Below are 25307 nucleotides of genomic sequence, written 5' to 3'. Positions count from 1 at the left end.
TTTTTTCTATTATTTTTTAATATTTTTTCTTTTCAAGTAACTTTTATGGCCTGTGAGACCAATATGAGCACTATTTTGTATATATTTACTTTTTCTATACTACACAGTAACTGCACAAACACTGTTGTCATTATATTGTTTACAAAACATGTTTACACAAGCGAACAATATAATATGTTGTTTATTACTATTTTTCTAAGTTTTATATACACATATACAGCCACTGGACATGTTTCTAGAAGTTCTGCAGCCTGTGGAACTCTTTGATACACTGTGTCATGCACAATGGTGTTTCACACTCATCACACATAAAACGAGTGAGTGTCTCTTCGTTTTTGTAGGATTTTTTTTTTTGTATGTGCACAGACATAACACCTCTTCTGAACCTTTTTCTTCAAAGCAGTAGCAGGCAGTTGTATTAGGATGTGATCACCATGCCTTAGACGAGAGGGTAGTTGATGATCAGTTTGCAGGCGTTGTTCTATTGCAGGTGTTGTTACTTGGTACTTGAAAAATATTTGTCTGATGACAAACAAAATTGACCATATGGTGGTTTGTTTCTGGTCTTCAACTTGTACACATTATAAGCATTCAGCATGGAAATGTCCACAAGATGAAAAAAGAGTTTTATGTACTACTTATAGCTCTTGCGAACACAATCAGCAAACCCAATTTGCAAATCACATTTGACCACTGAGCGCATATTGAGGGTGTAGTCCATCACAGCTGCAGGTTTTAGAATGGGTTTATTGATTTCTCTATGCTGTTTGCCAGTGTCTGTCATTTCGTTTCGGTGAACTGATGACAACAGTGTGACATCTCGTTTGTTATGCCACTGAAATGTCATGATGTAATTGGCAGCAAACGCCTGCACCTCACCTCTACATATGCCTTGAACCTAGGCATATGTTTATGATTTCCACACACTGTGCCACACACATCTGTCATATTCACTCGCAAAAAATCACTGAGTGAGGGGCTTGTATACCAGTTATCAGTATATAATATATGCCCCTTACCAAGATATGGTTCCATCATTGTTCTAACCACATCACCAGAGATACCCAATAACTTCCTGGTATCTTGCAATGTATTACTTTCAGTGTACACAATAATATTCAGTACAAGACCACTGTAACAATCACACAATACAAATAACTTTATACCAAAGCATTTCCTCTTGCTTGGTATATACTGCTTGAACAACAGTCTGCCTTTGAACAAAATCAAAGACTCATCAATAACAAGCTTCCTGAAGGGATAAAAATACAAACTGAATTAATGTTTCAGATACATAAACACATTTCTAATCTTATATAACCTGTCTTTTCTCTCAGGCCTGGTTTTGTCTGAGAAGTGTAGCACAAATCGATTCACTGGTATTATATCACTGAAAGCTGGGGTTGCAATGAGGCGGTCTGTTGACCAGTATAATTTGACACTGTGCTTATACACATGTGGCATAAGTATTATTGTGGCGAACAAAAGATACATCTCAGCTGCAGTTGTCTCCTTCCACTGGTGTAGCTGTGATCTTGGTGAAAGAATTGTGTTTGCCATGGTGTACTCGTAGTATCTGTTGCTTTCCCTGACAATCATTTCCATCAAGGGTTCGTCAAAGAATAACTCGAAACATTCTAGTTCAGTGGCATTGTTCCCAAGAGTACAAGATGGCCATAGTCCACTTTGACTTTCATCAAACTGATGGGGATTGGGAACAAAATTGGCAGCTTCCTGCCAATCTCAGGTGCAGTCTGCTGGTGGATACTGGATATTGACAGGTAGTTGTGGAGGTTGTAGTTGTGGAGGTTATAGTTGTGGAGGTTATAGTTGTGGAGGTTGTGGTTGTGGAGGTTGGTATGGTGGGTGGGTGGGTGAGAGTGGTCCTTGTTGTAGCTGAGCTGACTCAGCGGTGTGGGTAACAGCATGGGCCACTTCTAGTTCCTCATGGCTGGCACCACCACCACCACCATCTTCTGATGCCTGCACATTTTTTATCCCCATTGTAACAATGTCATCTTCATTTTCACTATCTGTTCCTGTTGTACGGTCATGAGATATACTCCGAGATCTATTCCTTACCCTTGGAACAGCACATGGCACACTACCAGAGCACACATAGTGTCATATATACTGACACTTCACTGGAGAATATTCTGCTTCACTTTCACTACTGGAACTGTTCTCAAGAGCTTGGAGCTCATATTCACTATCACTATCATCACCACTGCTCACATCTGTGTCCTAAGCACCGGAAAATAAGAGTTTCCTCTTTTGTTCTGGTACAACTGAACGTGAACAAGACGGCCCAGCACCAGATGTGAAAGGTTGAGTGTCATCTGGATTTTCATCACCATTATCACTATTATGTTCATTATTCTCAGTCACAAACTCCTCAAAACCCTGGAAATCATCTTCACTGACACTTCCATCCATATTTGAACTGTCACTTGGGAACAAAAGAGTCCCAGTTCACTGAGGAGTGAGGAGCTTCTTAGCATGAGGCATGGTGGACAAGGTGAACTAAAATGGCGTTCCCACAATGCTCCACTGGGTGCCCGAATTTTTTCCATCTGCGCACACTGACCACACAGACCCATTCTCTCACGTGTAGGCCTACCAGCTTTCTCCCGCTCAATTTGAAGGCACTGGAATTTACGCGTACAAGTACGTGGCTGACCCTGGCTGCAATGACGTACTAATACGTGACTGACCCTCAAAGGGTTAATTATATTGTTTATTATGACATATTAGATGAATTGTGATAGATAAATAAGCCATACAGTTGATAATAGTGTTATACAGTAGGGCCCCACTTATACGGCAGGTTAGGTTCCAGGCTACCGACGTAAAGTGGAAATCACCGTAAAGCAGAACACCTCTTTTTTTCGCTTACAAATGCATACAAATACTAGATAACAAGTTTACACTAACATATATTAAGTTGGTAAGTAAGTAAGTTCATTCAGATATACACAAATGCAGTTATATAGATTATCAGACATAGCAGCATATGTGTAAAGTGCCTAGGATAACCCCAAAAAATCAGACAGTGTGACTTATTTCCATTGGGGTTAGCAGTAGAACTAGGCATTAAAAAACAATATAAAAGTAAAATACACATATAGGACACTCATTACTTCCCTTAAAATATTTGTAGTCTTAATCTTGGGTGAGACAAGCATTATTTATTGTAAGAAATCAAGTGTGGTATGTATGGTAGCCAGCTGGGCTACCATACCAGGCCACCCCATCCACACATAATATTCTATAACATTTAAGCATTCCAGAGTGATAAAATGCATATACAGTGGTCCCCTGATAATTGTCAGGCTCGATAGTCGTCCTTTTCAGAAATTGTCGCATTATTTTCGTCCAAACATTGGCTCGCAAATGGTTAGTTGACTCGCTAATCATCGTTCATCCTGGACGCGTACTCACGGCTCTGAGCTGCCTTGGCCTCCCTTCCCAGCCAGTGTGCCATTGTTTACCAGTGAGCGACGGTCCCCTCACTTGTTCATACGAAATATTTCATAATACACCTACCATCCGACTTACGACCGAGTTCGGTTCCAAGAAACCGGTCGTAAGTCGAACTTTACTACTGAATATCAACAAAACATTTTTGTAATGACTTTATTTTATTGTTTTATTTTGGTATTTAATGTTTTACTTTACTTTTTATGCTGTTAGTACTGTATTTTATACTGTAAGGTTTAGGATAAACACTGTGTACAACACAAATAGTTGTTTATTTCCCAGAAATTTGGCATAAAAAACACGGTCGTAAGTCGAGTGGTCGTAAGTTGAGCAGGTCGTAAGTCGGATGGTAGGTGTATTCCATTCATTTTAGTGCTTGCAAGTGCTAAATAAGCTACCATGGCTCCAAAGAAAGCTCCTAGTGCCAAGCCTTTGGTGAAGAAGGTGAGAAATATGATTGAATTTAAGAAAAACATCATTGAACAATATGAAAGTGGCGTACGTGTGGACTGAACTGGCCAAGATGTGTAACAAACCCCATACAACCATATTTTCCATCATGGCAAAGAAAAAGGAAATCAAGGAAGCTGTTGTTGCTTGGAAAAAATTGTGGCCAGATTGTGTCCACAAGCGGGATTTTGAAGGGTTTGTGGCTGACCCTGATGAGCCTATGTCAGTTGTGAAATCTGTTGTGGCATTGGGGAGTTCCATGGGGTTGGATGTGAGTTTGGAGGATGTGGAAGAGTTGGTGGAGGACCACAGCGAAGAACTAACCACCGAGGAGCTGCAAGAGCTTCAGCAGGAACAGCAACAGATTGCAGCTCAGAATCTTGCTGCAGAGGAGGAGGAAAAGAGATGGGAGAAGGTGCCTTCTTCAGAAATTAAGGAGATTTTTGAAATGTGGAGTAGGATGGAAAGGTTTATGGAGAAACATCACCCTGAGAAGGATGTTGCAAGCCATATTGGCAACTTGTACAGTGACAGGGTCTTGGCCCATTTTAGGGAAGTTTTAGAGATGCCAGAACAGAGCTCTCTGGACACTTTTTTGCGAGACAGGACTCCAGTGACTCTCAAGCTGGTCCTAGTGGCATTACGAAACAGAGAAGAGAAGTATGTAACCCCAGAAAAGGACTTGGTACCTGAGGTGTTGATGGAAGGGGATTCCCCTTCCAAACAGTAACTAATCCAATCTCTCTCCTCCTCCAGTCTTCCATACACTAAGAAGAATTGCCAATAAAGGTAAGTGTTATGCTGTTAATGTTTCATTCATCATGTCCCATTGTATTGTTTATGTACTACATCTATATTTCATGTAAAAAAACTTTTGTTTTAATACTTCTGGGTGTCAGGAACGGATTAATTGTATTTACATTATTTCTTATGGAGAAAATTTATTCGAAAATCGTCTATTTCGATAATCGTCACACTTCCAGGAATGGATTAATGATGATAAATGAGGGACCACTGTACAGTTCACTCATTACTTATCTTAAAATATATGTAGTCTTAATGTAGGGTCAGAGGTGAGTAAACAAGATAAAACAAATAAATGAAAGAGAGAGAGAATGAGTTCACAAGAGAGGACATTCGTGGAGTTTTGTAAACAAACCAGGCGAACATGAGTTATGTAAGCAAACAAAGTGTACATGTCTGGTTTGTGTTACATTGTGTACAAGTTGTCTCTACATTGATACGGTAGAATAAATAAAGAGGAACACTCCCATTCTCATGTAACACCATTTTTTAGAAGAAATGACACTCTGAGTGAAGGCATACAAAAGGAATAATTTTTTACAGTTACCTCCAGTAACACATTTTCTCTTATGTTGCACTAGAGAAAACGTTATTCTTGACGTCAATTATACAAGTTGTCTGGCTCCCACATCTCATATTTATGTTTGTTTATTCTACTGTGGGGTGTATTTATCATCTTTATATGTTATGTATTGTGTTTATTATATAATTTTGAAAAAAATATCATAGCTGGATTAATAAAAACATGTACAGGTCCTTCATCACAAATCCAGCATCATTGGGACCTGTAGTGTGCCAGATTACTGAGTTTGCCGGATTACAGAGTGGTTAGGTTAGAATACACTTAATAAAATTAACCAACTTGACTTACACAAAGTTCATTGAACATCGGCAAAACTCTAACATTTCTGCTACTTTGAGCTCAATTTCAAGGTACTTTTCATCATGAAAGCTATCAAAATCATGTCTATTTCTGTAATATATCTTCCATTCTATCAAATGAGCCCAAAAAAATGAGAATACAACCATAAAAACCATACGAAAATATACTGCAAAGAGGAGGCTAATGGCTGAGAAGCGAACTCCCTTATTTATCGTCCGTCTTTTTTATTTTTGTTGTACGTTAAGAAGCATTTTTCCATCACACATTGTCCAAGTTTCAATGAGATAGCCCAACAAACAACCGAGAAAAAAAATATTTACCAAAAATCATATATGGCAAGCCCAAGCCAGGTACTGGAAATAAGTCACTTTGTCTGACTTTTCTGGGTTATCCTAGGTTCTCTATACATACACTGCTATGTATGATAATCTATGTAACTGTATTTGTGTATACCTGAATAAACTTACTTATTTACTTCTAGTCTGTCGACTGAGTACAAGAAACCGCCCATTCACTTATTTCAACTACCCAATAAAGTGGTCAGAAATTGGCAATTTGGCCGATTTCACACAAATTTCAACAGATACCAATTTCAAAATAGGGTCCAGAATAAACAATGCAGACATTCCTGGCACTAAAATAACATTTTCTCTGTTCATTAGTCACAGCTCTAGGCCCCTCTTATATTACTCTTGCTTTTCATTTGGAATTTTTATTCACAAAAAAATAGAAGATTTACTGTTATGCAGACTGCTGCATTATTATAATAATTGTATAAATAATGTCAAGCCGTTCTTGACTCTGTACTGGAATTTAGACTGGCAGGCGGACAGGTATTGGATGGTGACGTCATTTGTTTACTCTTGAGCTTCGCTAAAGAATAGAACATTTTTGCTACTGTGAGCGCAATTTCAAGGTACTTTTCGTCATGAAAGCAATCAAAATCATATCTATTTCTGTAATATATCTTTCATTCTATCAAATGAGACAGAAAAAATGAGAATATAACCATAACCATACAAAAAAATTCCGCTAAGTGGCCGCTAATGGCTGAGAAGTGAACTCCGCTATTTATGGTCTGATTTCTTTCATTTTTGGTGTAGGTGAAGAAGTATCTTTCCATCATACATTGCCCAAGTTTGAATAAGATAACCCAACAAACAGCTGAGAAAATAATATAATAATAATAATATCTTTATTTACTACATGTACAAGGTACAGTATACAGGCCTAGCTGACATCAGTGACATACTACTGTATAGAAAGCCGCTTGTTATGCAGAGTATTTCAAGAAAATTAGGTCAGTGTCCCAGGATAACAACCACACTAGTCGACTAACACCCAGGTACCCATTTACTGATGGGTAAACATAGACAAAAGGTGTAAAGAAACACACCTAATGTTTCTACCCTGGCTGGGAATCAAATATTTACCAAAAATCATATATGGCTAACCCAAGCCAGGTACTAGAAGTAAGCCACGTTGACTTTTTTTTGGGTTATCCTAGGTTCTCTACACGTATGCTGCTATGTATGATAATCTATATAGAGAAAATAACTTTTGTTTCAGGTTTATGGTGCAGTACGAGTGTATATCACAGTTAGCCCTGTGCTGTACTCCGTTTTCTCTAATATAAGCCCCAAGACAGGGATAGGAGAATGGTATTTGTATACCATATCCTCTTTATACCTTCATCGAACTGCTCGGTGTTATGCCAAATATTATTCATTCTGAAGTATTTAACATGTTTTATGTTATTTATATTGTTTATTATGTCATATTAGATCAATTGTGATAGGCAAATAAGCTGTAGTGTTGATATTAGCGTAATAATAATGCATGTTCTCCTGCTTCATGAGACTGGGCTCATGGCAGCCGACAGTGGCTTCAAAGCCACCTTATCGTTAATGGATAATGTACTGTGTAGGTGCTTTACATAATGAGAAGCATTTCTTTTATTCATTGGAACCATGGCTAGAGCTAAAAGTAAGCAGGTTAAAACAATAAATGGAGAAAAAGAAATTGGAATGACTTATGCAGCAAGTAGTGTCACCAAACAGTACCAGCAGGTTGGTGTGGCGACCCTGGAAATTTGAAATTATGCTAGCTACAATTAGTGCTGAATAACTGAAGGAACCGAATACAGTGGACCCTCGCCTAACGATATTAATCCGTTCCTGAGAGCTCAACGTTAGGCGAAATTATCGTTAGCCGAATTAATTTTCCCCATAAGAAATAATGGAAATCAAATTAATCCGTTCCTGACACCCCAAAGTATGAAAACAAAATTTTTACCACATGAAATATTAATTTTAATACACACAAACTGAAGAAGACATGTACAATTACATGACACTTACCTTTATTGAAGATCTGGTGATGATTGATGGGATGGGAGGAAGGGAGTGTGTGGATGGTGTTATTGTTTAGGACTTGAGATGTCAAGTCCTTTTCTGGGGTTACTTCCCTTCTTCTTTTAATGCCACTAGGACCAGCTTGAGAGTCACTGGACCTCTGTCACAGAACATATCTGTCCATAGAGGCCTGCACCTCCCATTCCTTTAATGACATTCCTAAAGTGTTTCAAAACAGTGTCAGTGTAATAGTCACCAGCACAGCTTGCAATAGCTGTGTGAGGTTGATTTTCATCAAAAAAGGTTTGCACTTTAAGCCACATTGCACACATTTCCTTAATCTTTGAAGTAAGCAACTTCCTCAATTTCTCTATCCCCTCTTCCGGAGCAGTTTCCTCAGGTCTGGCCTCTTGCTGTTGAAGATGATCTTGCAGCTCATCAGTGGTTAGTTCATCATTGTCCTCCTCCACCAACTCTTCCACATCCTCCCCACTAACCTCCAACCCCAAGAACTTCCCCAATGCCACAATTAATTCCACAACTGGCATAGGCTTCTCAGGGTTAGCCTCAAATCCTTCAAAATCCCTTTTGTATACACATTCTGGCCACAGTTTCTTCCAAGCAGAGTTCAAGGTCCTCTTAGTCACTTCCTCCCAAGCCTTACCTATAATGTTTACACAATTGAGGATGCTAAATTGATCTCTCCAAAGCTCTCTTAGAGTCAATTGAGTTTCTGTGGTCACTACAAAGCACATTTCAAACATAGCTTTTGTGTAGAGTTTTTTGAAGTTTGCAATGACCTGCTGGCCTATGGGCTGCAGGAGAGGAGTGGTATTAGGAGGTAAACGCTTGACCTTAATGAAGCTCATGTCCTCAGAAAGTCGCTCTGCCACGTCTGAAGGATGACCAGGAGCATTGTCTAATAACAGGAGGCACTTAAGGTCCAATTTATTTTTCAGGAGGTAATTTTTCACAGTGGGGGCAAATACATGGGGTAACCAGTCATAGAAAAGGTCTCTAGTGACCCATGTCTCACTGTTTGCCCTCCACATCACACACAAATTAGCCTTGAGGACATTGTTTTTTTGTTTTTCCTGAACACTCTGGGAGTTTCAGAGTGATACTCCAATAAAGACTTAACTTTGCAATCACCACTAGCATTAGCACACATCATCAGAGTAAGCCTGTCTTTCATAGGCTTATGTCCTGGGAGTGCCTTTTCCTCCTGAGTAATGTAGGTCCTGCTTGGCATTTTCTTCCAAAACAGGCCTGTTTCGTCACAATTAAACACTTGTTCAGGTTTCATTTCTTCTCTGTCTATGTACTCCTTGAATTCCTTCACATATTTTTCAGCTGCTTTTTGGTCCAAACTGGCAGCCTCATCATGCCTTATCACACTATGTATGCCACTATGATTCTTAAATCTCTCAAACCAACCTTTGCTGGCCTTAAATTCACTCACATCACCACTAGTTGCAGGCATTTTTCAAATTAAATCGTCATGCAACTTCCTAGCCTTTTCACATATGATCGCTTGAGAGATGCTATCTCCTGCTATCTGTTTTTCGTTTATCCACACCAATAACAGTCTCTCAACTTCTTCTATCACTTGCAATCTCTGTTTCAAAAACAAAGTTGCACCTTTGGCAAGAACAGCTTCCTTGATTGCTGTTTTCTTGGCCACAATAGTAGCGATGGTTGATTGGGGTTTTGTGTACAACCTGGCCAGCTCGGAGACACGCACTCCACTTTCATACTTAGCAGTGATCTCTTTCTTCATATCCATAGTAATTCTCACCCTTTTTGCTATAGGGTTGGCACTAGAAGCTTTCTTGGGGCCCATGATGACTTATTTTGCAGGTGCAGTTACTAAAAACACTGTGATAATATGAAATGTTCCGGTTGTATGTTTGGATGTGACCGTGGTGGCTGGCTTGTAAACACTGGCACCCATGGGACAAGTGAGGCGCACTAAGGCCGTAAGTGGACGCGTCTTGAATGGAACAAATCACGTTGGGCGAGTTTTTTAGCTCTAGCCGAGGCAAAATTTTTGCATTAAAATGTATCGCTAGCCGGATTTAACGTTATGCAATGCGTTCGTAAGGCAAGGGTCCACTGTAACTGATTGCCGGATTTGTGATGGCAGACCTAATTAGGTCTGCTAACGTTTTAACACTGGAACTGGAGTCATGCAGCAAATGGTTAGTAGACAACAAACTATCATTACACCTAGGGAAAACTGAAGCCATTCTCTTTGGCACGAAACATAAACTGAGAAGGGTAAATAACTTTAATGTTCAATGTAATGGGGAGCCCATCACTTTGGTTTCATCAGTAAAATATTTGGGAATTCCCTGTGACCCATGCATGTCAGGAGAATTGATAGGGAACAGTGTAGTAAAAAAAGCGAATGCCAGACTGAAGTTCCTGTATAGACAAGCACAGTGTCTACCTACTGAGGCTCGCAGGACCCTATGTCTAGCCCTTATACAATGCCATATGGATTACGCTTGCTCTTCTTGGTACTCTGCCTTGACAAAAAAACTGAAAGATAGACTGCAAATCACCCAGAACAAAATCGTAAGATTCATCCTGGGGCTGGGACCAAGAGAACATGTAGGCCAGGATGAATTACAGCAGTTGGATATGCTGAATGTTGAAGACAGAGTAAAACAACTGAAGCTAAATCATGTTTATAAAATTGCTCACAAACAGTGTCCAGAATATCTTGCTGTCAATTTTGTCAAGGTTGGGAACCAAAGCAATCATCGCACTAGGGGGAGAGAGCACAACTTTGTAGTACCCACAGTCATTGGCCAGGCTTCAAACACCTTTTATTGTACAGCAATAAAGGAATGGAACAGACTACCCACGCATGTCAAAGCCAGTCATAGCATGAACCAGTTCAAGAAGAGTGCCAAAAGGTGTCTGATGAATGTAGCTACAGAAAGGGAGGGGAATGATTTTCTATTTTTTATCTAACATACGTGTAAATTTTACCTTATTCCTAGTAATGACCCTCGTATTGTAGATAGTCTTAATGACCCTCATGTAGTAGTCTTTTTAGTATGATAATAAGATGTTATCTTCATTATAGAATAATAAGAAAATATTATAACCTTTATATTATAATAATAAGGACCCCAATGGAAATAAGTCACTCTGACTTTTTTGGGTTATCCTAGGTTCTCTACACATATGCTGCTATGTATGATAATTCTATGTAACTGTATTTGTGTATACCTGAATAAACTTACTTACTTACTTACTTACTTACCTGTATATTAACGTAATATATGACATTTAATGAGATTTGGTGATTATTATTATTATCATTGCTAATATGGCATCACTTGTATAAGTCATCTGGCTCCCACATCTCATATTTATGTTTGTTTATTCTACTGTGGAGTGTATTTATCATCTTTATATGTTATGTATTATGTTTATTATATAATTTTGAAAAAAATATCATGCATGGATTAATGAAAATGTGTATATTAACTCAATGATTATTATTGAGTGCAGTGGACCCCCGGCTTACGATATTATTTCATTCCAGAAGTATGTTCAGGTGCCATTACTGAACGAATTTGTTCCCATAAGGAATATTGTGAATTAGATTAGTCCATTTCAGACTCCCAAACATACACGTACAAACGCACTTACATAAATACACTTACATAATTGGTCGCATTGGGAGCTGTTCGTAAAGCGGGGGTCCACTGTATTATTAAGATTACTAATATGGCATCTCGAGACATAAGACACTCTTACTGATTTTAATGTGTACCTGCACACCAGCACAGTGTGTAAGTTTATTTAGGTACAGGTATACATAAGTGTAATTATCAGAGTATATATAAAATATGAAATAACTTTTAAAAGCACTTGAAATTTTGGAGTTTCGTGACACAACGGAGAGACGTGGTGCTTACGGATCTCACAGAGAATGTAAACATACAGGGTGGGGTGCAGTGACCATATTAGAAAGTCAGGTGGGGGATCCTTATAGAGAGTTTAGGTCATAATTTGAAATGACCGTATTAGCGGAATGCTGTAAAGCAAACGCTGTAAAGTGGGGCCCTACTGTATTTAAGTATTTTTTCTTGTCTCTCCAGAGTGTAGGAATGAATTAATGGCTTTTCAATTAATTTAAATGAGTAAATTGAGTTATGAGCTAGCTCCTGGAATGGATTAAACCTATAAGTCAAGGTTCCACTATGTCTTGTAAATAAATGTAAAAAATATTTTATTTAACAAGAATGTATCTTGTGTATTCTTAATATTTTGTTTCAAAAATTCCAGTGCTAGAAGAAATAGTACGAACAATGACTGATAGCGAAGACTACGATGGAACACTGATGGTGACAGTTGGTCACTTCTTGCATCATTTACACCGACCTCTACAGCAGACCATTCCTTTAATAGCTCACAGTCTTACCACTGCTGAGCTCTTACTTTCTGGCAACCCTGCAAAGTAAGTACAGTACATGTACCCAACACGTTTCTTTTATTCCTTACCTATTATGTAGTGCTTTTTGCACAACTCAAATTGTTTATTGCTGGTCACAGCATTAAGCAGTTTGCAATAACTCATTGTATTCATTGTATTCAACACAATAACTGCACCAATTTGTTTATCATTATATTGCTTACAAAACTTGTTTATTGTAAACAAAATAATGATGAAAATATTAGTGTGGTTGAGTATAACGGTACCATATAGTACCATATTGTTCAATGGTACCATATGGTATAATGGTACCATAGGGTGCAGTGGTAGCATATGGTACAATGTACCACATGGTGCAATGGTACCATGCAATGGTAGCATTGTACCATATGGTACAATGTACCATATGGTTCAGAACCATAGAATTTCTCTTCGGATCCACTTCCATCAGTCTTAGAACTATAAGTTGGGAAGAGGAGAGTCAGAATTTGCCCAGGGAGTGAGAGTTTCCTTGCCGCCAGGCATGGTGAACAAAGCCACTTTGGCAGCATTCCCACAATACTATGCGGGCATCCAGATTTTTTAGATTTAGGCCTACCAGCCTTCTTGAGCTAAATTTGAGGCCGTTAGAATTTTGGCATAGTTACACAAATAACCCGCACATAAAAGAGAGAAGCTGACGACGACGTTTCGGTCCGACTTGGACCATTGACAAAGTCACGTCGTCGTAAGCTTCTCTCTTTTATGTGCAGGTTATTTGTGTATCGTTCCAGTCACGGTATTGTGCCTTTTTGTTATTTATTTTTGGCGTAGTTCTACGGTTTGGACCCACAACTCAAAGCCATAGAACTATGGCACAGTTAAGAATCCTCTTACTGGTAGGCTGATACAACAAGGCCCACACTCAAGGGAGTGGCAAATGCTGTGCACATGCACATGGCAGTAGGTCAGCATGATCTGAAACAATAAGGCGCATATTCAAGGAACCAGCAAGTGTTAGTCACATGTTTGAATCACTGCAGAGAAAAGCCCAGACAGTCTGTAAAAATCTGGGTTGACAGACAACACTGTGATGGGATGTCTGGTGTGCCAAGAAAAGTGACTGCCCATACACCAGATAAATGTGAGGAGCAGAACAGAATGTTACAAAATGCAAAGAAAGGCAGAGGATCTACAAGGCTCTGGCAAATGTGGTCCTGGCTCAGGAAATATTCAGAAGCAGAGATGATGTCCATCTGCTTGCCATAGAAGAAGAATGACAACTGAATCATGCAGATCCCAGCTGATGCTTGCTTACTTATGATAACATTCAGCATTTTAAATGTTTTCTTCATGGAATTTACTCACCCATAGATGAAACTAAACTTCATGTGAAAGTGAAGTCTTACATTACACATCAGAAAATAACATGTTCATCAATGAAAAATTCTAACATTTAGCAACTTGTCCTTCTAAGCTGTGAGTGTTTAAGGTAGGGGCGAGCATAATCACCAACTTTTTTTTCATCAGATTTCAATGGGATTGTGACAGTGGATTAAGCAGCTTAAAAAAACATATAGGCTGTGTTTGTTATGACTGTTAGCCTTCAAGTTAGATAGAAGAAAATTATTTTTGCACAGTTTTATAGGTCCTAGGACTTTCCACTTTCTACTAAATTGGGAAGATGTACTATGCTCTAGTTGACATCAGATGAAAGATAAAGGCTAGAGTAATAATGACCCAGAACAGTTTAGCGATAATGTCGGTATATTCCATGAAAAAAAATGTTGAAGTTAGTAATTTTGTTTTTATTGTTATTTCCTAAACAAAGCTGTAAACAGTATCACAAATCCACCCTGGATGTTTGTAGAACCATCATTCCTCAATAACGTCTGCAAAAATCATGACAATCCTATTAATATTTATCGAAGGAAAGGGATTACAGTGTCAATAACTTATTTCTGATTTATTATTGATTTTGTTTGGTGTGAAACTCGATGGTTACCACACACCAAATCTAAGCGTATTGCACCCCTCCTTTTTTTTATTTATTTATTTATTTAGTAATTTTAGCATACATACAGAGGTACAAAAAAATACAGGTAAGAGCAGCATGCCAAAGCCACTTATATGCATAGCATTATGGGCTGGCTTAAAATTAACTTAAGATTAAACTAAGCAATGATGAAATCAGTGATAAAACATTATTGTAAACAGATAACTATAAAGCACAAATGAGTATTACAAAGACAGGTCATATGGTTGCATGCATTGCTGTACATTCAGTCGAATGGAGTATTCTGTTAGGTAGTGTATTTAAAATAATAACAAAGTTAGATTGGGTCCTAGGTTTAACATTTGTGTGATATAATTGTGAGTAACATATAGGATATACAATTTATAAGGTTCAGTTATTCAGTATTTATTTGGTTTTGAGTGAGTAAGTGATCTTTGAGAAGAGACTTGAATTTATAAACAGGTAGTGTTTCTTTTATATTTACAGGTAATGAATTCCAGATTTTAGGGCCTTTTATGTGCATTGAGTTTTTGCATAGCGTGAGATAGACACGAGGAACATCAAAGAGTGATCTGTGCCTTGTGTTATGGTCATGTGTTCTGTTGAGGTTGGCAAGGAGATGTTTGAGGGGAGGGTTAATATCAGAGTTCAGTGTTCTATGTATGTAATAGGTGCAGTAATAAGTATGGATGTTTTGTATGGTGAGTAGGTTGAGTGTTTTGAATATTGGTGGAGTGTGCTGCCTGTAGTGAGAATTTGTTATCATTCTAACTGCAGCCTTTTGTTGGGTAATAAGTGGTCTGAGATGGTTAATTGTTGTTGAGCCCCATGCACAAATTCCATAGGTGAGATAGGGGTAAATAAGAGAGTGATAAAGGGCCAGGAGGGCTGACTGTGGAACATAGTACCGTATCTTCGATAGTATGCCTACAGTCTTGGAAATTTTCTTAGAAATTTGTTGTATATGTGTATGAAATTTGAGTCTATTATCAAGGTGGATTCCTAAGAATTTTCCCTCTGTTAGCTTTGTGATAGGTGATCCGTTTATTGTTATGTTAAGAGGTACATCTGTAGCTCTGTTACCAAACTGAATGAAGTAGGTTTTGTCAATGTTTAGTGTAAGTTTGTTAGTCCTCATCCAGGTAGATATTTTATGTAATTCGGTGTTTACAGTATTGGCTAGCGTGACTGGGCTCGGGTGAGAGAAGACATATGTAGTGTCATCTGCAAAAAGTGTGGGTTTGAGTAATTGCGAAGCATTTGGTAGGTCTTTTATGTATAGGAGAAAGAGAAGAGGGCCAAGGACACTTCTCTGTGGGACACCAACTGTAATTGGTTGAGCGGAAGAGCTTGCCCCATTTGCGTACACATATTGGCTTCTGTTGCTGAGGTATGACTTGAGGTAGTTGAGGGAGTGCCCTCTAATACCATAGTGTGACAATTTTACGTGGAGCAAGTCATGGTCAACTGTATCAAAAGCTTTACATAAGTCAATGAAGATCCCCAGTGGGACTTCTTTTTTCTCTATTGCAGTGTATATATGTTCTAGCATGTGTATAATAGCATCATTAGTATTTTTATTAGGCCTGAATCCAAATTGGCAGGGGTTGAGAATGTTTTGGGAGATGAGGTAGGAGTAGATTCGTTTATGAATTAATTTTTCGAAGATTTTTGAGAGAGGGTGTAAATTGGATATTGGCCTATAGTTATTCAACTCTGTTTGGTCTCCTCCTTTATGGATCGGGGTGACCCTTGCTATTTTGAGAGCTGTAGGGAAGATGGAGGATTCAATGGATTTGTTAAAGAGTGTTGCAATGATTGGTGATAGTACTTGTGACACTTTTTTGTATATAAAGGGTGGTAAGGTATTTAAATCTCCTGCCTTGTTTTTTAGTGTGTTGATAATAAGGGAGACTTCGTATGGGTTAGTCGGAGCTAGGAACAGTGTGTTCGGGTAGTTGCCAATGAGGTAGTCATTTGGTGGGGTATCTGAGCTTGGGATTTTATTGGCAAGGTTTTGTCCTATAGTGGAGAAGAAATCATTGAGTCTGTTTGCTGTTTCTGTTGGTGGGAGTTGGGGTTCATCTGATTTTGCTAATTTTATTTCGCTATTTCGTGATATATTTTTTGTTCCCAGAATTTCTGATAGGGTCTTCCAGGTCTTTTTTATATCACCTCGTAAGTTGGATAATCTGTTCTCATAATAAAGTTTTTTTGCCCTTCTTATCAGGCTGGTTAGGATTGACGAGTAACGTTTTGTTTGGTCTCTGGTTATGTGACCCATTCTGTACTGTTTTTCATATCGGTGTTTTGTATTTATGGATTTGAGAATGCTGGGTGTTAGCCAGGGACTGTTCAGTCTCTTAGCTGTCATCTGTTTAGTTTTTTTAGGGCAGTGCTTGTTATAGAGGTATTGGGTCTTTTTTAGAAAATTATTAAAACATTCGTCAATATCTGTATAGATTTCTAGCTCAGTGTGCCAGTCAATGTTTGTTACTGCTGTTGTGAAGTTATTAATGGCTGCCTCATTGTGAAGTCTGAAGGTGACTTTAGTAGTGTCTTGGGGTATTTTACCAAGAGTTGTTATGAGGAAAGTAGGGTAGTGGTCTGTGGTATTATCTGTAATTATGCCTGATTTTAAAGGGGATATGGTGTTGGTCCAGATGTGGTCAAGTAGGGAAACACTAGTCTCCATAACTCTTGTAGGTTTTGTTACTGTTGGTAGCAACATGCAGTTACTCATTGTGTTTGTGAATTCAGTAACGTGTGGGTCCTGGTCTTGCAGGAGATTTATATTGAAGTCACCTGAGAGTAGTAAGTGATCTTTGTTCATGCGTGCATCAGTTATCATACTTCCTAGGTTTTGACTAAATTGGCTAATGTTTGATTGTGGAACTCTGTAGATGTTTATCACTGTGAGAGGTTTTTGTAGGTATTTGGATTTGAATTTAGCTATTATATATTCCCCATGTTCATCCCTTGTGCAAGTATTAGTGATACATTCTAGTTGCACTTGTTGACAGCCTGACGGCTACTGAGGCAGACACTGACCGCTCTCCACACTCTAGCCAGCACAGAAGATGCCGTGTAGAGTGTTTACAATGAAACAATCATAAAAATTGTAATTTTTGGAGAAAAAGAAAACACTAATTGCCAACATGTATTTTTGCTGACAGCAGCAATAAAAAAAATACATTTAATGAAAAACATACTTAGAAATATGATGGAAACAAGCAGATTAGATCAAAATGTTACCAGAATTTTGTACTATTTTTCAGTAAGAAATTTTTTTTTTTCCAAAACTTTTCAATTTTAATTTCCTGAAACTGGAAAAAGGCTCTCCCCTCCCTTAAGTGTTGATGGAGATGTGCACCACCATGGTCTCAGCAGGTTAAATATTAAAGATAGTGCAACAAACACTGAGAGACTAACAAAATATTGAATATGAAGCACTCAAATTACTGTATATAAATTTTGATTAAGATACATTGTAGTAACAAAAAATCATAATACCATGCCTGGAACAATAGTTAGTGTACTGTAGTTGGAACAATAGTTATAGTACTATAGCTGAAACAATTTACACAGTACCATAGTTGGAACAATAGTTACAGTACCATAGCTGGAACAGTAGTCACAGTACCATAGCTGGAACAATAGTCACACTATCATGGCTTAAACAATTGTCACAGTGCCATAGTTGGAACAGTAGTTACAGTACCATAGCTGGAACAATAGTCACAGTACCATAGCTGGAACAATAGTCACAGTACCATAGCTTAAACAGTTGTCACAGTACTATAGTTGGAAAAGTAGTTACAGTACCATAGCTGGAACAATAGTCACAGTACTATAGCTGGAATGGTAATCACAGTACCATAGCTGGAACAGTAGCCATAGTAACTTAGTTGGAACAAGTCATAGTATCATAGCTGAAACAATTGTCACAGTACTATAGTTGGAAAAGTAGTTACAGTACCATAGCTGGAACAATAGTCACAGTATCATAGCTGGAACAATAGTCATAGTATCATAGCTGAAACAGTTGTCACAGTACCATAGTTGGAACAATAGTTACAGTACCATAGCTGAAACACTTGTCACAGTACCTTAGTAACTTAGTTGGAACAAAAGTCACAGTAAAATAGCTGGAACAATAGTCATAGTACCATAGCTGGAACAATAGCCATAGTAACTTAGATGGAGCAATAGCCTTAGTAACTTAGTTGGAACAATAGTCACAGTATCATAGTTGGAACAATAGTCATAGTATCATAGCTGGAACAATAGTTACAGTATCATAGCTGGAACAATAGTCACAGTGTCATAGCTGGAACAATAGTCACAGTATCATAGCTGGAACAATAGTCACAGTATCATAGCTGGAACAATAGTTACAGTATCATAGCTAGAACAATAGTCACAGTATCATAGCCTGAACAGTAGTCACAGCATCATAGCTGGAACAATAGTCACAGTACCATAGATGGAACAATAGCCATAGTAACTAAGTTGGAGCAATGGTCACAGTATCATAGCTGGACCAATAGTTACAGTACCATAGCTGGAACAATAGTTACAGTATCATAGCTGGAACAATAGTTACAGTATCATAACTAGAGCAATAATCACAGTATAATATAGTTGGAACAATAGCCACGGTATCATAGCTAGACCAATATATAATGAAATTTGTGTGTAGACATCTAGGTAGCAGTGAATGATAAGGCTTTGGAGGCAACGTCTTGCTTTATTGGGTTCTTGGTGCACAGGCAGTGTGTTAAGGCAGCCCTGACAGGCCAGGCCCTTGCCCACAAGGAGAGAGTGGAGTACACTTGTTGTCTCTAGGTTGAGGTAGTGTAGAGTGAGACAGAGCCAGCCTGAGGGCAGGCCTGAGGCACATGAGATGGCAGCACTGATGACACAAAATATAAAAGCAGCCTGATGTGAAATACAAACCCCGAGCAGGGTATACATTTCTTGGTCCTCTACCCATGGTTGTCTGTGACCATGTCAAGGAACAGGGCACAGAACACAAAATAAAAACATATATATACAGGAGGCCCTCCACATTCGCGAGGGTTAGGGGATCAAAAACCTCGCGAATGTTGAAAATTCGTGAGTGTTTGGTGCATAAATATGATGTAGGGAAATATAATAATACTGTACTGTAGCATTCGTGAATGTTTTCATGCGCAAATATATTGTAGGGAAATACAACAGTAGCATTTATTTAGCCTAACAGTACTGCTTCCTTAACCTATTGAACCATGAACAATCATAAAACACATGAAAACACATGAAATCTGGGCGGCTGGGCATTCGCGAATGTTCAAAGCTCACGAAAGTGGAACTCATGAATGGGGAGGGCCTCCTGTACTTGTGGATATACCTAGAGGTTACCTGGAGGTTATTCCAGGGATCAACACCCCCACAGCCCGGTCCATGACAAGGCCTTCCGATGGAACAGGGCCTGATGAACTAGGCTGTTACTGCTGGCCGCACACAGTCCAACGTACGAGCCACAGCCCGGCTGATCCGGCAGTGACTTTAGGTATCTGTCCAGCTCTCTCTTGAAGGCAGCCAGGGGTTTATTGGCAATTCCCCTAATGCTTGATGGGAGGCTGTTGAACAGTCTTGGGCCCCGGACACTTATGGTGTTTTCCCTTAGTGTACCAATGGCGCCCCTACTTTTAATTGGGGGCATTTTGCATCGCCTGCCCAGTCTTTTACTTTCGTAGGGAGTGATTTCTGTGTGCAGATTTGGGACCATTCCTTCCAGGATTTTCCAAGTGTAGATTATGATATATCTCTCCCTCCTGCATTCCAACGAGTACAAGTCAAGTGCTTCCAAGCGTTCCCAGTAGTTAAGGTGCTTGACAGAACTTATACATGCAGTAAAGAATCTCTGTACACTCTCTAGATCTGCAATTTCACCTGCTTTGAATGGAGATGTTAATGTACAGCAGTATTCCAGCCTAGAGAGAACAAGTGATTTGAAAAGGATCATCATTGGCTTGGCATCTCTCATTTTGAACGTTCTCATTATCCATCCTATCATTTTCTTTGCACATGTGATCGTGGCACTGTTGCGATCCTTGAAAGTGAGATCTTCAGACATTACTACTCCCAGGTCCCTTACATTATTTTTCCGCTCTATTGTATGGCCAGAGTCTGTAGTATACTCTGTTCTAGTTATTATCTCCTCCAGTTTTCCATAACGGAGTACGTAGTTGGAATTTGTCCTCATTGAACATCATATTGTTTACCGTTGCCCATTGGAAAACTTTGTTTATATCTTCTTGGAGGTTAACCACGTCCTCAGCAGATGACAGCCTCGTGCAGATCCTAGTATCATCCGCAAAGGATGATACGGTGCTGTGATGTATATCTCTTTCTATGTCTGATATGAGGATGAGGAATAAGATGGGGGGCGAGTACTGTGCCTTGTGGAACAGAGCTCTTCACTATGGCAGCCTCCGATTTAACTCTGTTGACCACTACTCTTTGTGTTCGATTTGTTAGGAAGTTGAAGATCCATCTCCCCACTTTCCCAGTTATTCCTTTAGCACGTATTTTATTGGCTATTACGCCATGATCGCATTTGTCAAGTGCTTTTGCAGTCTGTGTATATTACATCTGCACTCTGATTTTCTTCCAGTGCATCCAAGGCCATATCATAGTGATCCAGTAGTTGTGAGAGGCAGGAGCGACCTGCCCTGAACCCACGTTGCCCTGGATTGTGCAGATTTTGGGAATCCAGGTGATTTGCAATCCTGCTTCTTAGCACTCTTTCAAAGATTTTTATGATGTGGGACGTCAGAGCTATTGGTCTATAGTTCTTAGCTAATGCTTTGCTGCCACCTTTATGGAGTGGGGCTATATTCGTTGTTTTAAGTGACTGGAATTTCACCCATGTCCAAGCTCCTCCTCCATAGTGTACTTAGGGCATGCGAGAGGGGTTTCTTGCAGTTCTTAATGAAAACAGAGTTCTACGAGTCTGGGCCCGGGGCTGAGTGCATGGGTATGTTGTCAATGGCTTTTTCGAAATCTGTCGGAGTTAGGGTAATGTCGGAAATCTGGCATACATTTATGAAGTTTTGAGGCTCATTCATGAAGAAATCATTTGGGTCATCGATCCTCAGACTGATTAGTGGTTCACTAAACACAGAGTCATACTGGGATTTCAATATTTCACTCATTTCCTTGTTGTCATCTGTGTAAGTCCCATCCTGTCTGAGTAAGGGCCCGATACTAGATGTGGTATTTGCCTTGTTTTTGGCATATGAAAAGAAATATTTTAAATTTCTTTCAATTTCACTAATAGCTTTAAGCTCCTCCTGTCTCTCCTGGTTCCTGTAAGAGTCATTTAACTTAAGTTCGATAGTTTCCACTTTCCTGGTCAGCGCCTCCTTTCGTGTATCAGATATTCTAGCACTCCTGAGGAGCTCAATGACTCTTCGTTGTCTTCTGTAGAGGGAGCATCTTTCTCTCTCCAGTTTACTCCTGCTCTTCTTCTTTCTTAGGGGAATATGCCTAGAACATGCTTCAGCTGCCAGGAAGTTGATCCTTTCAAGGCACTGGCTTGGATCCATGTCATTTAAGATATCTTCCCAACATGTTTCGTTTAGGACATGGTTTACCTGGTCCCAGTTGATGTTCTTGTTGTTGAAGTTGTATTTTGTGAAGACACCTTCACAGGTACATGCATTCTGCTGATCAGGACCCCTATGCATGTACTTCTGGACTTCGATTAGGTTGTGATCGGAATTAGTTGTTTTTGATATTGTTATGTCTCTTACCAGGTCCTCATTATTTGTGAAGATAAGGTCAAGTGTGTTTTCTAGTCTTGTTAGCTCCACTATCTGCTGGCTTAAGGTGTGTTTATCGCAGAGACTTAGTAGCTCATGTGTGTGTGTGACCTTTCATCTGTGCTACCTCCGGGGATTGTTTCAGCTATAGCATTATTCGCTACATTCTTCCATTTTGTATGCCTTAGGTTGAAATCACCAAGCAGTAAGATGTTTGGGGATGGAGCTGGAAGGCTTTCCAGACAGTAATCAATTTTCAGTAGCTGTTCCTTGAACTGTTCGGAGGTTGCTTATATACAGCCACAATGACTAGGTTTTGGTTTTCGATCTTTACTGATAGAACTTCAACTACCTCATTTGTGGTGTTCAGCAACTCTGTGCAGATGAGAGACTCTTTGACATACAGGCCAACCCCCCCCTTGTTGCCTGTTCTTTCTGTCGCATCTAAAAAGGTTGTACCCACCTATCCATATTTAACTGTCAAAGTGATCTTTTGTGTGAGTCTCTGTGAAGGCTGCAAACATTGCATTAGACTCCTCTAGAAGTCCACTGATAAAAGGTATTTTATTGTTGGTGGATGGCTTAAGGCCCTGTATATTAGCAAATATGAACGAGGTTGTATTCTGTGTTTGTTGGGGGGACTTTGTTATTGGCATCAGTAGTTGTAATTCTGGAGGGCCATGGGTGGCCACTGGCTGTGCCTCCAGTCCAACAAGGCTCCAAGGTGGTGGACTATTTTTGTTATTTCCTTCCATTTTCTTTTTCCATTTCTTGCCACTAAAAAATCACCTGGAGTTGGGTTGTCGTAGCTGCTATTGTCTTGTGGGGTCTGTGCCTCCTGGTCCCTTTTAGATGGTATGCAGGGCAGTCGATGTTGTAGCACTGTTTCTGGAGGACCGAGGAGTGACACATTTTTGGGTGAAAGAAAGTACAGGAAGAAGAACAACACACTCCTTTAGACAGGAGGTCGCTACATTTTTAGGGATGCTCATAGTTGCATGTCCCATTTTTTTTCCTGATATTCCATGCTTACAGATGTCCCAAGCATAATATTTGCACAAATTCACCTTTGGTTGAGAATTGTTAGGAGGTGTGTTGTCAATTTCTGCAGGTTCTGGGACTGCACTATAATCCTCAATATCCAAGCTAGGGCCACCCCATCCTGGATTACATCTACTTTCCTCAGTAGAGGAAGAAGGAGGAGACTCCTCTCCAACATCTGTACTGTGGGCCACGGTCTTGTGCAATGATGGTTGTATATTTACGGTTTTAGTGGTGGTTGTGGTAGGGTCCCTAGTAGAGCCTGGGCTGGCAGTAAGGCTGGGGGCTGGGTCTGAGTCAGCACTGGGGTTGGGGGCTGAGCCTGGGCCAGCACCAGCACTCTGGGTATTAGTGCTATGACTGGGGGATGGGTCTGGTTTAGCATGGACAGAAACTCTTTCTACAAGGAGGGAAGGAAAAAAGGGGGTGTGCTAAAACATCGTGGTCCAAGGCAGTGAGCCTCGGACCATCATTGGCTTGAACCAATACTCACAATACCATAGCTGAAACAATAGTCACAATACCATAGCTGGAACAATAGTCACTATACCATAGCTAGAACAAGAGGTGATATGAAAAAGGCCTGTACCATGTACGCTCGAATCCTAGGTTCTCGGAAGTTGACCAGAACAAGAGATATTGTCCTAACCAAACCCAGTAACCCATATCTCCAGCCTGTAGAAACAGCTAATAAATTAAATAATTCCTTCTTTACGATAGGATCAAATCTAGCCAGCAAAATTCCAAGTACCAATACTAGAGCGAGTGACAACCTTGTTGGAAGTTTATCAAGCTCCCCTTGTCTGATTCCAACTATTTCTATTGAGGTCACCTTGATTATGTATTTATTGAAAAACAAGTCAGGAACTTAGCTCAAGTTCCACCACTATTGTTCAGAAGAGTATCTCATGTTACTGTACTGTGTTGTTCAACAAATCACTAGAAACCATCACTTTCCCAACAGTACTAAAGATAGCAAGGGTTACCCCAATGCACAAAGGTGGATCCCCAACAGATGTAAATAACCAGTGGTATCCAAAGTTTTTGAAAATTAATATGCAAAAGATTATACATACTCTTCTAGCATCATTCACTATACTCAACCCCTGCCAGCTTGGTTTCAGCTGAAATAAAAGCACAAATAATAATAATCATAATAATAATAATAATAATAATATTGTCTTTATTTACTACAAGTACATGTACAAGGTATACAGGCCTAGCTGACATCAGTGACATACTATTATATAGAAAGCCCCTTGTTATGCTGAGCATTTCAGGCAAATTAGGTCAGTTTTGTCCCAGGATGCGACCCACACCAGTCAACTAACACCTAGGTACCCATTTTAAATTGATGGGTGAACAGGGACAGCAGTTGTCTTATGGAAACCCATCCCTAATGTTTTCCAGCCGTACTGGAGATCAGAACCCCGAACCTCAGTGTGTGAGCTGAGTGCACCAGCGATTGAGCTAGACTTCCTTTATACAGCTCCTGAAAATAATGAAAACCCATTAGGCCTCTTTATTGACCATAGGAAAGCTTTTGATGCAGTACACCACAACATCCTTCACCTTAAACTTGAGCATTATGGTATTAGAGGTCATACACTTACATATATAAAGTCCTACCTCAACAGCAGATCAGTATGTCTCTATCATGGGCTCAACCTCATCAGCAAGACCTATCAACATAAAGAGTCTCACAGGGCAGTGTCCTCGGCTCTCTGCTTTTCCTCACATACATCAATGATCTTCCAACTGCATCTCAGTAACTTAGACCTGTTCCCCTCGCTGACGACACAACTTTTGTCATCTCCCAAATCTGAATTCCCTCAACCTGGATGACTACCAATAAACTCATGCTTAACATTGACAAGACCTTCTAGATGATGTTTGGGAACAGAGCTACAAATGTCCAACTAAACAAAATGAAGGAAAATTCCTAGGTCTTTTCCTAGACAGCAACTTGAAATTCAACACCCACATTCAATACATTACAAAAAAGGTATCCAAATCAGTTGGCATCCTCTTT

At 39.5% G+C, this 25307-nt stretch overlaps 1 protein-coding gene across 4 annotated transcripts in view; it reads left to right on the top strand.

The window, feature by feature from the left end:
- LOC128685674 (rho family-interacting cell polarization regulator 2) overlaps positions 1-25307 on the top strand; it is a 535723-nt gene that overhangs the window by 484118 nt on the left and 26298 nt on the right. For all 4 annotated transcript variants that reach the window (XM_070088105.1, XM_070088106.1, XM_070088107.1 and 1 more), the window contains one exon: positions 12280-12451. In XM_070088105.1, the coding sequence (XP_069944206.1) occupies positions 12280-12451 (172 nt within the window). The remainder of the gene's footprint in view (positions 1-12279; positions 12452-25307) is intronic.

The sequence above is a fragment of the Cherax quadricarinatus genome, chromosome 23 (genome assembly GCF_038502225.1).
Source record: "Cherax quadricarinatus isolate ZL_2023a chromosome 23, ASM3850222v1, whole genome shotgun sequence".
Classification (NCBI taxonomy): Eukaryota; Metazoa; Arthropoda; class Malacostraca; order Decapoda; family Parastacidae; genus Cherax; species Cherax quadricarinatus.
Note: the sequence above shows the minus strand (reverse complement) of the source record. Positions and strands in the feature narration are given on the sequence as shown.